The sequence below is a fragment of the Candoia aspera genome, chromosome 1, assembly GCF_035149785.1.
Source record: "Candoia aspera isolate rCanAsp1 chromosome 1, rCanAsp1.hap2, whole genome shotgun sequence".
Lineage (NCBI taxonomy): Eukaryota > Metazoa > Chordata > Lepidosauria > Squamata > Boidae > Candoia > Candoia aspera.
The window spans coordinates 323,253,469-323,268,839 of NC_086153.1; the positions used below are offsets into that span (position 1 = coordinate 323,253,469).

Genomic DNA, 15,371 nt, shown 5'->3' on the forward strand with positions numbered 1-15,371 from the left:
GATTATATGCTCTGATCAAAATTGGCTGACCTAGTAGTTCTTCCAGGGAGAAACTATGGTCCCACCTTTCTGAAAGGCGAGGGGGGCTAGCACTAGAAAACACGGCTTTCCCCATGGCAGTACTAGTGTTTTTAAGTAGCCTTCCAACAGAAATTAAGCTAGCTGCCTCGATCTAAAAAAGTTAAACATGGAATTATTTTGGAGAGCTTCCTTCTAAGTTTATGCACTGCACTGTCTTTTATTTTTTATTATTTCTTTTGCTTGGAGGGGTTTTATGATTAGTTGTTTCATTTTAATCATATCATGGATGTTTAACAAGACATGGATGTTGTAATTTTTTTTGCTACATTATACCATGTAAGCTGCCAAGAGTCACTAGATTGTGGTGAGGTATACATTTAATGAATACTGTAGGCCAGTGTTTCTCAACCTTGGGAACTTTCAAGATGTGTGGACTTCAACTCCCAGAATTTTCCAGCCAGCATGGAGAATTCTGGGAGTTGAAGTCCACACATCTCAAAGCTCCCAAGGCTGAGAAACACTGCTGTAGGAAGACAATCATACTGCCTCAAGCAGCATACCAGTCTTGCCAAAATTTGAATTTCAATTGGCTGCTATTGCAGTGTATCTGTTTCACATTCATGTAGAACATAGAGGAAAGTGTCTTCTTTTGTCCTACATTTTTCTTTATGCAAAGAGCAATACAACAATAATTATTTCATGCTGCTCCATGGCAGGGTTTGTTTATGGAATACATTTTTTGCCATTTCCTGTTTTAAGCAGCAGGTTGGACTGCTAATCCTGAAAATAAATATCCTGGTTGGTTGGTACTTCTGCAGCAGTAACGATAGAGTGCTCTTTCAGATGATGAACTGGGACAACTTGAATAAAAGTTATTGTTTTAAGGGAGACACTATGAATTGCTTTTTCAGGGAACAAGCAAAACCTTAGCTCACGAACTTCTCTACTTGTGAGCAAACATCTGGTTTGCCATGGTAATAGGTATGTGTACAGGGACACATCAATTGAAATTTCATGTGAAACACAACCCACAACCCCCTTCTATTACTAGTGTCCTACAATATACCCCACCAAAAAGCTGGCACTGCTGTATTATAAATTAAGATGAGATTCTCTTATATAGACTTTCCCATAAACTATAGACAGGAGTACAACAAAAATATCCTCCATCATAGCAGAGAAAACTAGAGGAACTGATTTTAAAAAGATTAAAAATAATTTATTATGAATTCTGCTACTGCTATAACTTGAGGTTTTAAAAATACAATCAGCAGATGGAACTTTATTCATAGAGACTCATTGTGCTATGCAGTTATTAATCTATCATTTGTCAGGGAGATATTGGCAGGCAGTTAATAAAAATATTTCCCACTATGTGTACAAAGTAAAAACAATTATACTTTCAAGTGGTAAATAAACTCAAGTTACTTTATCGGGATACTGATCTTGCTACTGCACTTTCTGTTGCCAGATAGGCAGCCAAGCTCTCCGGAAAATCATGAAGATAGTTGTATTGCTGTAAAGAAAAACAGATTATTCAGAATGACCAGATTTCAGCATTAGGATGACCTGACTTTTTCTAATGATATGGGTTGAAATGAGTGGAGAACCACAGAAAAGGAGGATAGAATGGATTTCCATTCTCCAACTCTCTTATCAAACAGACTCTCTGAATGTAGATATTTGTTCTTATCAGAGAACAGGTTTCTATAATATTTTCCATTATCAGCTGAACTGGGTTGGAGAAGATAGTCCCCTGGATTCCCCCTACCTCCCCTGAAAAAATCCTTGATTTTGGCAACCTTCAGTAGAAAGTTCTCTGCCTCTGAGGAAAAAAAATACTTCACAGTACTCATTCCCAACATCCACAGTTCAGAGTAAAGCAAGGAGATTTAGCAAATATGTAGAGATTAGTTTCACAGCACACAGTTGTGTTACTATAACTTGCTATGTCTAAACAAGCCACATTGTTCATTTTTATTTTATTATTGGTATCTGTATGTTGCTCTACTCCAAAATGGCTCCAAGTGGAGCTTTTTGGCTGTAAATAAAAAATATATAATTCTATATTATATAGAAATAGAGATTATAAACATCAAAAGAGTGACAAATATATTACAATAGCCCTAATCAAGCACAGATAAAAAAAACCCTATACCCCCCATTGCCCTCCCCACCCCAAGGCTCTCTTCCAGCTCTTTATTGAAACTCAGTAAGGAGCAGATGGTTATTTCACATAGGGCAAGTGGTTCCCTAAAAGAGGTGCCACCATTAAGGAGGTTGGGCAAGATGATGCCCTGATTCCCACAACCTGCTGAAATATAAACTACCCAATCAACATTTTAATGAAGCCCTGTGTTGTCAAACCCAGTCATGCAGAACAAGGAAAGCTAAATAATGTATGGTTAAGCGCTTGGCTGAAAAGCAGCCTAATGAGATCGAAGCAACAATTACACTGTTCGTTAAACAGTAACGACACAAGCGTACTTAGGGCAGGAAAAGCAAATGCAGGGCAAGGTCCGTGTAAAAGAGTAAAAGGTTTAACAATATCAAAGGGGATCCAGCAGCAGCAGTGGATGTGGTCTATGGCCTGGGGGCAAATATGGTGCATTTAATCCAGAAAAGACTTTTACTGCCAAGTAAAATGTCTACAGTCGAGTATCCTATGAAGCTTTGAGAATCACAGAGGTACAGAAATCGAGTAAACAAACAAACAAGCATCTTTCAAGCTCTATTTCCTCCTTGGCAAGTCTAACCTTTAGAGTTTGTATTGCACCTGAACCTCTCAACTCCCTCATGCTGTCTATTGCCTGTTGTGGGGCTACCGTGTCAGATACCTGGAGCAGAAGGCAAGCCGCTACTGTAAAGGAACAATAGGATAACTTAAGCAAGCCAGAAGTTTTTAGTGAGGAGGAACAACCTGTTTAAAAAGCAAGCAAGATAACTGAACGTTAAGATTCCTGTTTTCCTTTATTCATGAATTCTCAGCTTTCCACATGTCAGCTGCCTTGGAAAATGTCAGTGATAGCAATCATGCAAATCAGGCATATTAAATGCAGGAGCATCAGCCTGAAACAAGAATTCAAATCCTCTGTACTTACATAGTTTTAATAGGGATTTATCATAGAGGCAGGGCTAGCTGGATTCAGAGAGCATGGCTTCTATGGAAGCAGGGGTGTCTACAGGGGTGGTGGTCAAAAAGTGAAGCTAACAACTGCAATCATGCAACCCAAGCCCCTCCCTAAAAGATGGCTGTGACCACCTTGATTTTTTTTTTTTTTACTACTGCTCTCCAGACACCCTAGTACAAGGTTTCTTAGCAACTTTAAGGTGTGTGGACTTCAACTCCCAGAATTCCCCAGCCAGCCAGCAAGGGTTAGGGTGGCTGGGGAATTCTGGAAGTTGAAGTCCACACACCTTAAAGTTGCTAAGATTGAGAAACCCTGCACTAGTACGTAGGACTGTGGGAAAAATGCTTGGATTCTTTCTCTTGATTATACTTCTAATTGAAAATACCGTAAAAGCTATGAGATGGAGATTTGCTAGACCACTAGAAAGAGTAAGGGTGAACTAGAGGTCAGCACAGAAGTAGCAAGACTAATATCTTTTCTGTTTTACAGTACACTCAGACATTTTTGGAAACAACAATCTGAGATGCTGGCACTTGCTTTGCAGCATGACCCCTTCCTGTGAAATGCTTTTTACATTAATTTTTAAAAAGGAAGTCAGGTGGGCACAAGCACTAAGGGAAGTGTCTGCTGTCACATTAGTGCTCATGGGTATGGTGATAGGGCTTCAGCTTCACTCTTGAAATTTTTGCTGCAACACATCTATGAATTTTTTAGGCTTGCCAAAACCATCACCATATTTATTCATTTATATTTCAAATTTCTATCACTGCCCATCTCTCCCAAAAAGGGGACTCTGGGCGGCTGAGTTCAGTGTTATATCAAAGAATTCCTGATAAAAGTGACAGTGTGTGCATTTACTTTCTCTTTTTTCAGTATGTATGCATGCATGCACCTAGCGAACAGTACTCTAGCTCAGTGTTTCTCAACCCTGGCCACTTCAAGTTGTGTGGACTTCAACTCCCAGAATTCCCTAGCCAGCTGACTGAGGAATTCTGGGAGTTGAAGTGCACACAGCTTGAAGTGGCCAGGGTTGAGAAACACTGCTCTAGCTTCTCATGACCAGCTTAAAAAAAAAAAAAAGGATAGTTCTTTTATCTTACAATTTACAGAAAATCTACAAGTAGTCCTTCCTTAATGACCATTCGTCTAGCAATGGTTCAGACTTAGGACCGGTCCTCAAACTTACGGCTGTCACAGTGTCCCTACAGTCACATGATCGTGATTCGGGCACTCAGCAACTGGTTTGCATTTATGACCATCGCAGCATCCTGCAGTTGTGTGACCAACATTCTCAACCTTCCCAGCTGGCTTCTGATGAGCAAAATCAATGGCGAACTGCATGATTCGCTTAACGACAACATGGTTTGCTTAAAGACCATGTGATTTGCTTAATGATCACTGCAAAAAGGGTCATAAAATCAGGTCAGATTCACTTAATGACTGTATTACTTAGTGACTGAAACTCCAGTCCCAATTGTGGTTGTTAAGCAAGGACTACCTGTATGTGTTTATCTCCTTCAAACTGTGAGGGAAATCTGTTGCTATTAAAAACTAATCACGAGCCTGCTGTTGGCTGTGAGAGATTAAAGAGAGCTTTGCTTTTTGGCTCTAGAATAAGGCTTTGTGTATTGCAGGAGAATATTCCACCCAGTATGCAGAGAAAATAGTTCTGTGATTAGATGACTTCATGTTGCAGAATATTACCAGTAACAGTAAGGAAAACAACACTTTGCAATTTTTTTAGAGGGCACTTCACTTACTGAGACAGGATCGTCCAAGTCCTCCATAACAACTGAAAGAAAAAAAAAGAGCAGTTTTTTTTTTAAATGAATATATTGCGATAGTTGTAAACATGACAAACTTCATAACCAAGATCATGCCTTTTAAATCTGCTGTGAATGACACTCTTTCATACATAACATGTTTTTAGGGGAATCTACTCTTCCAAAGCCTAATTTAAAAACAATGTTCTTTTTTTTTTTAAGGACCATTGATAATGGGTTCTTCTCAACTTTCTCACAATAAGCTTTCATCATCATATATTCTAGAATAGTATTTTTTTTTATGGTAGTGAAACTGTCAAAGTTAAGTTACTTTGGGACTGCTCAGTATCTGAACAGGAGACTGGGCATTCTACTCTTCAGTACAACTCTGAAGTCCCTTAGATATACAGCAGGAAAAAAGTATAATTACCATTAGTATAAGCCCTACTGAAGCCCCACTGAAGATGTTGCCTAGTCTGGCAATTAAATGTCTGCAAGAAAACAACAAGGCTCAGAGAGCACCAAGGACTCCACAGTTCAACCCTGAGCTACAAATATTTGCTTCAATTGGTCTAAGCCCTACTCCCCCTCCCCCATTTTTAAAATGTCTTACAACCTCACTGCCCTTCTTCCATTCCCTCCCAAGGACTCATTTGTGGAATCTACTTGATATAAGACTATCTAGACAGGGAAAACAATTTTTTCCAAGCCAAGAGATACATTTAAACTGGTATGCACGATTACCGTCTAAAACATAGCGGCTGAAATCAGATAAAAAACTCAATTTACATTTAAATCTAATCAGAATTAAATATACTTAATATGAGTAGTCTAATAAATGAATTCAATAGTTTCTCCCAAAGTCACATAAAAAAATCACAGTTTTGTAAAATTCTTCTGTAAAATTCCGGAGATCCCAGGCTTTTGACAGTATAGGGCCATATGCAGCCCTGAGGCCCCAAGCTACTAACTCTGATCTGCATTTTGGAATGATACAGCAGAAGCTGACGGTAGCAAAGAGAAATCAAATTTTGGCACAGAGATTGAAGCTGAACATTTAGTGATCGAATCACTTTCACTTATTGAAAGAGGATAAATGACTAGAATATCAGAACTCACTGTATTATGGTTTTTCGTTTACATTCAAGGCAGTTCCTCAGTTCATTTAGAATAACACAGCATCTGGCAATATCTGGTATATCTCCATCAGGAATTGGATGGTGATGCACAGTGATCCCATAATTCTGGTATGTCTCCATGAGATGTGGGACACGGTACTTTGTGAGTTCTCCTTTGGTACAGAGTACAAATACATCCAGCACCCCGTAACTTTTTAGTTCATCTGCAAAGAGGCCAAGTTACATATTTGTTAAAGTGCTAAATAAAAATACAAATCTGAATCCATGTGTTTTATATTTATATTATAATTGATTGTAAAACCAGTTAGAAAAGTTTAATTTGCAAACTTTTCTAAGTTTTACCATCAGTTTTCATATGAGTATCATGATCTAATTGTTAGGCAAACTAAAGATGTCCCTTCAGCCTGCCTAATTTTAGCAATAGAAATTGCACTCTGTTGTGAAATCTGCTACTTCGTTATTTCATTCTGTTAGCAGATATAAGAAAAGGTTTCAGGTAGGACAGCAATATTTACTGAGTACATGGTTATATTATTAGTACACGGTTATATTACTGAATACACATTTATATTATTATATATTATATTATTAAGATAATGTTAGTCAATAAAAAGATGTCCCAATTAATCAGGAGAAAATTCTTAAAATACTTACATTATTTTTAAAATAAGAACATACAAAAATTGCAGGTAGCAAATGACATCTTATGAAACCACACCATCTAAATAAAACAAATAAAGGAAAACCTACAGCCTTGTCTCCTGCTCAGCCTTAATTCCCAGCAGCTGCACTTAATAATGCCAGTGATGAGTGATGATAGAGAGTAGCAAGTGTTTCTCAACCTTGGCAACTTTAAGATGTGTGGACTTCAACTCCCAGAATTTCCCAGCCAGCCATGCTGCCTGGGGAATTCTGGGAATTGAAGTCCACACATCTTAAAGTTGCCAAGGTAGAGAAACATTGATCTAGAGGGTTAAAGATTTCCCAAGTCTTAAATATGTGTATTTTTAAAAGCACTTTTCCCATGCAAAGTAGTTATTTAAAAAATAAGCTATTGAATAAGCTGTCTGTGCCATTAATTAAATAAGCTATCTGTGCCATTGATATATAATTACCTATGTCTTTCTGAAGGTTTCTTCTAATATTTTTGAATCTGCAACCTAAATCAAGCAAGAGAGAAGAAAGAGAAAGAAACAAACACTGCTATTAACATTAAAACAAATACTATAAATATAAAACATCTATGGATTCATTCAAGTTCTTAGCCATCTCTTTGTACTTACCTGGTAGTGAGCTGATTCCTAGGAATTCAGAATAAGCTGGTGATAAGGATAACCTACAGGAAGAAAGCACAAAACCCAATGGCAGTTAAGTTCTCTTACAAACTGACATTTTTATCTACTGCATTTGCTCTCAAGGCATATGACTAAACCCTAGCAAGATGGAGCTACTGTTTATATATTGGCATCTTCCACACCCCATATTTTATATCTGAATGGGGTTGCAATGCCCCTGAAAGAGCATCTTCCTGGACTCAGGGATCTTGCTGGATCAGTAGGTGGAGGCTGTGGCCAGGAGGCTTTTGCTGAACCTTTGGGTGATGTGCCAGTTGCAGCCCTACTTGGGATGAGAGGACTTGACTACAGTGGCTAACACCTCCATCACCACCCCATTAGGCAACTTTACATGAGGTTGCCTTTAAATACCATCTGGAAGCTTCAATTAGTTCAAAATGCAGTGGCCCAGGTGCTCATGGACTGCTGAGCATATATTATATCAGTTTTGTGGGCCCTACATTGAATTGCATCTAAAAGCTAACAGAAAGCCAAAGTGCTAGTTTTGCCCATAAAACCCTTTATGGCTTGATGCCTAGTTACTCCAGGACTGCATTTCTCCACTAGAATCCGCCCAACCACTTCAATCACACCAGGAGATGCAGCTGGTTATCTTCCATTTCCAGGAGGTCAGGTGGCTGAAGCCCAGAAGCATTCTTTTTTGGTGATGGGTCTTGTCCTCTAGAATGACCTCCCATTGGAGATTCAGTCTGTCTCCAACATTGTCTGAAAAGTTGAATAAAGAGCTTTTCCAGATGGTTTTGGGGGCTTGATGCCATGCACTGACTTTGGGTGTTATTTGTCCTGGGTTTTTTTTTTACTTTGTTTGCTGCTGAGAGTGCTGTGGTTTTATTTGATTAATAAAATATACAAGAGTGTACTGATAAATTTCCTCACTAATCCCACACATAAGAGTTTCTTAAGAAAATTAGTATATTTAACATAAACATGCAACCAATAATCAGTATACTCATGTCATTTCTTTGGAAATTAGATCCCTCAAATTCTAATATGAAATATAATTATTTCAATCTGCATATTCTCTTAAATTGGGCTTGCTGCTAGGGGAGCATGCTAGGATAGTGAAAGGTGACAGGGAGAAGGCAGAGTTCCTTAATTCCTACTTTGCTTTGGTCTTCTTCTCAAAAGGGAACTGTCTTCAAATTGGCAGTAGGATGAAGCGGCAACTCTAGGTAAGTAAAGAGATTATTAGGGAGCACCTAGCTACCAGAGATTACCTCTCCAGGACTAGATCAATTACTTTCAAGACTTTCAAAGAAGCATTTCTGAGCCCCTTTCTGTGATCTTTCAGAAATCATGCAGCGTGGGCAAAGTGCCAGAGAAGGGCAAATGTTCCTATCTTCTAAAAGGGAAAAAAACAGGACTTGGGTAACTACAGGCCAGTTAGTTTGATATGAATAACAGGTAAAATTCCAGAAGAAATTATTAAGCAGTTGTGAGCATTCAGAAAAGAATGCATTACTTGGCAGGAGCCAGCATGGGTTTAACAAAAATAAATCATGCCAACCAACCTTATCTTCTTTTTTGATAGTATGACTAATTTAGTTGACCACAGGAATGCAGTGGATATAGAAAGCTTGACTTCAGAAAAGCATTTAACAAAGTCTATCATGAGATTCTAGGAAAGAAGATGGCAAAACACTGGCTGGACTATGCTACCATTAGATGGATACAGAACTAGTTGAATAATCATATCAAACAATTGTACATACAGTAAGTGACTTAGCATCAAGTCATGAAGGAAGTGTCAAGTAAGCACTTGGCCGTTCAACATACTTAGATAAGAGGTTCCAGAGTACAGTGATCAAATTTGCCGCCACCCCCCCACTATCTTTGTGTCATCCACAAACACATTATTGAACAGTATCAAGATTCAGGAGAATTGTAAGTTGAAACATTGGACAAGCACCAGCAAGATGAATTTCAACAATGACAAATATAAAGTCCTCCTTTTGGATAGGAAAAATCAAAGGCATGGGTATAGGGTTAGGATTAGACCATACCAGGCAGCAGTACTTGTGAAAAGGATATGAGTGTCTTGGTGGATCACAAGCTGACCATGAACCAAGAGTGTGATGAAGCTGCAATAAAGCAAACACAGTCCTAGGTTGCATCAATAGAAGTAACATGCCAAGATCAAGAAAAGTCATCATTTCTGTCTATGCTGCATTGTTCAGAACACATCTAGAATACTTCATCCATTATGCAGAAGCTGCAGTGGATTCACAGGAAAACTGACAATAAGTGGCCTGGAAGAGAAAATGCATGAGAAATGGTTGAAGGGGTTGGATATGTTCAGCCTGAAGAACAGAAGACTGCAGGGAGTCATGGGAGCTGCCTTCAAATATCTGAATGGCTGTCATACAGAAGAGGGAAAAGAATTGTTCAGAGTTATTGCAGAAGATAGGGCAAGGAAGAATGGATTTAAACTACGTGGAAGTAGATTTCAGCTAGGCATCAAAGTATTTCCTAATGGAAAGACCTCTTCAACAATAGATCAGACTGTCTCAGGAACTGCCGGTCTCCTGTTTACTGGGAGATACTGAAAGATTGTCTTTCATGGATGCTGTAGTAATGGACTCCTGCACTAGGCAGGGGATTGGACTAGACAATCTCCAGAGTTCTTCCATCCTTTACATTCTATGATTCCATTTATGGAAAAGAGTAATAAATATTCATTAGGCATGGAAAAAATAGCTTTGTGAATATATTCACCCCAAGTAGGGGACATTTTTATAAGCATCAGAAATCACATCCAAGAAATGAAGAGCTAAACATATGGATAATTATACTGGGTTTAAACATTCAGGCTGTGATTACAACAGGCATGCCTAATGCTGGAAAACAGCCATTAAGAATTCTTCTCTGTAACTCAAAGGTAAAGGTAAAGGTTTCCCTTGACATTAAGTCCAGTCACGTCCGACTCTAGGGGGCGGTGCTCATCTCTGTTTCAAAGCCGAAGAGCCAGCGTTTGTCCGTAGACACTTCCGTGGTCATGTGGCTGGCATGACTAAATGGAACGCTGTTACCTGCCCGCCGAAGCAGTACCTATTAATCTACTCACATTTGCATGTTTTTGAACTGCTAGGTAATTCTACTTTCACCTTAATCTTTCCATGTACAATGAATGCATAGAGGGAGGAGGAGGATCATACTGGTCCCAATAGAGGAGAATATTAAACCAACAGAAGACCAATATTATATTGGTTGCCGCATTTTACGTTCCACAATTTTGGGAAGGGATCTAGGTATGTACAGCTGTAAGTTCATGGTCCCACACTCACAACCAGTATTTCTAATCACACTAGAGTTTCCATTTGTATATAAAAGCCTTGTACACATACATTGCTATTCAAACTACAGGCCATCTTAACATGAATGTCAGAAGCAGGGCAAGTTAATTAAATTCTATTCCTTCTATACTTGTAGTCAATTTATAGAAAAGATGAGAAGAGGGTTATGTTATTACTTTGAATTCTTGGAAAGCAGCAGAATGGAAATCATTATAAATAAATGGTGTTTAGAAGAGATACTGTCACTTAAATGAGATTGCAGAAAATTAAACAGACAGCAGCATCTCATTTATATAATATGGAGTAAATTAAGAAAGACAAATATTTTAATGAGATGTGGACAGAATATTAAGATGCTCCAAAAGATTCTAAAGGTGGTTTACTCTGCATTTTTGCTCCAATACCTTATTGGTCAAGTCTTACCAGGATACTTGAAAAGGTGTCTGTTCTTCCTCCAGGGACTCCTCATCTGATGAGTCAAATTCATTTACCTGCATTGCACACATCTCAAGGAAAGATTGCAGGAAAATATTTTTATGTCATCAACATATTTATTGCATGAGTTATCACAGGATGACCACATTAATTTCCCTTTCCATACATAAGAACAATTTAATATCTTGAAAGACTATTTACAACTGGCCACAAGTAAGTATGATGATAAGATAGCTCCATGTCTAGTTGTTTATCTTTTAATGCTTAGGCCCACCCCTAAAATTTCAGATTAAAATAAGAACAGGAAGAGAGGGATATGCAGTCCAGAAGGTAGCATAAGAGAGGAAGGACAGACTTGTACTTGTAGATCACCTGGTGATCTTTAAATGGCTACAGTGATGAAGAGAGAGAGGAGTGTGTCAAAGACTACGACAGATATACTGAGATAAAAGAAAAATAACACAGAGAAATGCTGAGATTTTGATGGTAAAAGCAACAAACATGCCTTAGGTCCAGGAGCCACCAAAACCAGCTTAGGGATACAAAGATAAGCATGTGATTACCATAGAATGATAAAAAGTAAAATATTTGAATGACAGTGATTTAAACTGTTCTCTAAATATTTCACATCTCCCTGAGAGTACATTGAACAAAAAAACGGCTTTGTCTGAATAAAAGTTATAGGATTGCCTTGGAGATGATTTTTGGCAGATACTTTTTGAAAAAAGAATAAGCTGAATTCTAAATGCTTTGTTAGAATTAGTTGTAAGAATACAACCAATAGGAGAAGGAAACAGAAATATAGTCACTTTAGATAAAATAAATTTTGGGAGAAGCATGGAGCTTGTTTATTTTACTATATAGGTTCAGCTTAAATAGGAAACTGATATAAAGAACTTTTACCATGTTGATTTTACTGTTTGAATGTTTAATTAGGGCTGTGCTGTGCATCAAATTTAATTCCAGAAAGCTGCTTCTGATCATGCAAAGCTGCAATCCGAGCACCTGTCTGCAATTCTTTAAAGGAACAATGCCTTTTCCTGGAATCACACACCAACTGTAGAAGGTAGCCCCAAGATCCCAGAAAAAATGCAGCTGTTTAAACAATACTTACATGCTCCAAAGCACCTTCTTGGAATCAAGTCTAAGTACTACAGAACCGAAATTATTACCAATTAGCTAACCTGGGAATGCTTTTTACATGTATAGGTTCCCATCATACTATTCTTTTCCAGCCTAAGCAGCATTAGAAATAGTAAGCGGCAGAAATTTATTTATATTTATCTGATTTATATAGCCACCCATCTCATATACGTGACTCTGGGCAGCTTACAGAATTAAAAAGACAAAAACAATACAAAAACAACTACAATCATAACGGAAATAATTAAAACATTAAAAACTATTAAAACCATTAAAAAAACCATAATCTGCGGGTGATAAAGTGTGCTGATAAAGAGATTTATGGCCGAATGTGTAAGGAGTCTGGTAGCACCTTTTCCGACTAGCAAATTTTATGAAAAGGCATAAACTTTCGCGAGCTGTAGCTCACGTCGTCAGATGCTGTAGGAGAACCGTGTCAGTCTATGGAGTTAAGCTCACCTAAGCTTATACCTACTCATAAAATTTGTTCGTCCCAACAGATGCTAGCAGAATTCGGATTTTTTTTTCATCAAATGCGCAACTTTGCTTGCAGCTTCACGTATAAAAAAATATACCAAGCTTTAATTCTATGGGGCCACCGAGATAACTGCGGTATAGTTCAATCCACCCATCCTTGAGTTCATAGAACAGTCAACGGGCATAACTTGTTCTACGCTTCTATAACAGGAGGCTCCACTTAGTTTCCATAGGGGACAATTGGAGGGTAGCCATTGGCGGATTCCTCCCGGCTTCGTTTCTCCTCATAGAACGTCACTGCTAGCGGGAGACAGATTCACCAATCGAATTCCTTAACCTGTGATGGGGGCGGGGTTGGGCAACTGGGGCGGTGCCTTAGAAGTAGAAGAAAATCTGGCTTCAGGCGCGCAAGCTCCTCAGAACGTCTCTAGCACGAAGCTGGATTGTTTTGTGCAATTAGGCCGCACAAATTGATAAATGTTAGCTACTGTACGGGTTTTTTTTCAAAATTTATTTGCTAGTTTGGCTTCCCTGTATTTTTTCTCTTTTCCTCTATTAACCTACAACAATGGACAGACTTCAATAGTTTTCAAGGAGCCCTCCATCCTAAAATCAATAAAATCGAAGTATTCAAAGCAGAACGTTTGCCCACCGTGTGCGAGGAGGGAAACTTAGAACATGCTCAGAGGCTCAATTATCAACCCCAATGGCAAAAGGCTCACATAGCAACACGGGGGTCGGAGGACAGGAAATAGAAACGTCGGTTTTAGTCCAAAATACAGAACAGAAAGTCGAAGAGAAGCTTCCTCCCGCTCTGTGTTGCTAGGATACCCCCCTACCTCAGCGATGTGGATTCCGCGAAAAACTCGCTTTCGCCACCAACGGTTTAAAAGGGAATCCCCAGCTGATTCGAGAACGCGGGCAGATACCCCACCCCTCGCGAAAGCTTCTTCATTTAGCCAATCAACCGGCAGGAAAAAACAAATTTCCCGCCCTGGTGACTCTCCTTTCGTTAACTTGAAAGGACTTTTTTTTTTTTTGGATGGCCGGAATACAGCACAGCAGGCGCTTTTTAAGAAGTTGAGTTCAGTTAGATATGGGGAGTACATGCTATTAACCCGATGGAATTCCTTTGACGTGGATATGTGTAGGGTCAGGAGGTAAATTTTCTTTAAAAGCAAGAAGTAGTTCAGTATGTAAAATTTATTTCTGGGGAAAGAATTATTCAAGGTACAGATAGTTCTTTTTTTAAACCGCCCAGAGTCCCCTTTTGGGAGAGATGGGTGGTGATAGAAATTTGAAGAATAAATAAAAATAAATAAATAAATAAATGTAGATTTTGAATAGCAAAGGTATTCTTCAGTAGAAATGTATCCCCAAACAGAAAAAAATATATTGTGTTATTTGGGGCAGAGCTGAGGATGATTTAGAACAGTGTTTTTCAAACTTGGTAACTTTAAGATGTGTGGACTTCAACTTCCAGAATGTACCAAGGAGTGGACACTTTTAAAAGCAGCTTATTCGAAAGATGATTATATTGTTTTTCTTTAGTACCATGGTTTTTAAACTTGACAATAAAATTCTGGGAGTTGAAGTCCACCTATCTTAAAGTTGCCAAGTTTGAAAAAACACCGATTTAGAGACTACAACAAGGGTGCCTTAAAGATTCATGCATTTATTATGTGAAAAGGTATCATCCAGATGTGTTGGCTATGATTCTGCTCAACCCCAGCCTGTGTTGATTGAGTTTTCCAACCAGACAAGATAACAACCCTTTTCCATTTTCTGATATTCTGCCTCTGGTTCTGATTAAATTTTCAGATAAATTCCATGAAATGTTAACCCACAAGACTTATAGTTCCTCCTCCTGACTGTAGTTGTCCTTGGGAGTGAAGCCATGTGAACACTTGCTGTCACTGACAATGCATTATAGTTTTTGAGCCTCCAATGGCTCTAAATTGCTATATGAAGTGTCAGAACAGTGTAATTTCTTCCCTGTAAAATCTCAGTATAATCCATTCAGTATGAGAAATCCTATTTAATAAGAAACAAAGGTATGTTTCTGAAAATCACATTGTGAATTAATCTTAGGCACATATTAATAGGATAGATTAAATACACAAATCAATAGTATTTTCATATGCATGAATTAAGTTCAGTGAAACTTACCTCCCAGGAAGTGGGTAAAGGATTGTAGACTTCCTATCAATATGTTTATTTCTAATTTTTACTATACTATATGTAAATTCTACAGCACCACTACACACACACACAAACAAATCTATAAATATATGCACAATAATATTTTTATCAATCCTATTTTTTTTGTGACTGAGATTTGCTCCTGCTTTCATTAATTAAATAGAAGAAAAGAAGGGCATGTTGGCCTAATACTTCTGCAACGGTAGAGGGCACTCTTGCTTTATGAATGTAAGTACTTTTAAAAAATCCTTAAAAAATCGTTACTATTATACACTTACAGAAAAATAAGATGTTCAGAGTGACAGAAACCATTGACTATCTATGTCAGGTCTTTGGTTTGATTCAGCATGAATCTTTTGATATTCTTAACTTTATTTTGAGAGTGTAAAATTGGAATAGTTTATCTACATTA

At 38.1% G+C, this 15,371-nt stretch overlaps 1 protein-coding gene across 2 annotated transcripts; it reads right to left on the reverse strand.

Annotated features, from left to right (window-relative positions):
- Nucleotides 1-1,265: 1,265 nt before the first annotated feature.
- On the reverse strand, nucleotides 1,266-11,694 carry CDKN3 (cyclin dependent kinase inhibitor 3). 2 transcript variants are annotated; one of them, XM_063290525.1, is made up of 8 exons: nucleotides 11,643-11,694; nucleotides 11,126-11,208; nucleotides 7,338-7,390; nucleotides 7,170-7,214; nucleotides 6,035-6,257; nucleotides 4,913-4,944; nucleotides 2,778-2,881; nucleotides 1,266-1,537 (listed from the first exon to the last, which is right to left on the reverse strand). In XM_063290525.1, the coding sequence occupies exons 2-8, from the start codon at nucleotides 11,206-11,208 to the stop codon at nucleotides 1,451-1,453; spliced, it is 627 nt and encodes a 208-aa protein (XP_063146595.1). In that variant the 5' UTR covers nucleotides 11,643-11,694; the 3' UTR covers nucleotides 1,266-1,450. The 2 variants fall into 2 exon arrangements, with proteins under 2 accessions (XP_063146595.1, XP_063146596.1); XM_063290526.1 differs by lacking the exon at nucleotides 2,778-2,881.
- Nucleotides 11,695-15,371: the final 3,677 nt, after the last annotated feature.

Excerpts from the sequence above, each read along its gene's own strand:
- CDKN3 (XM_063290525.1), bottom strand. The coding sequence starts at position 11,208 with ATGTGTGCAATGCAGGTAAATGAATTTGACTCATCAGATGAGGAGTCC. Across the intron at positions 7,215-7,337 it reads AGGAATCAGCTCACTACCAG|GTTGCAGATTCAAAAATATT; the intron begins GTAAGTACAAAG and ends TGCTTGATTTAG. Across the intron at positions 6,258-7,169 it reads AAACCTTCAGAAAGACATAG|ATGAACTAAAAAGTTACGGG; the intron begins GTAATTATATAT and ends GCCTCTTTGCAG.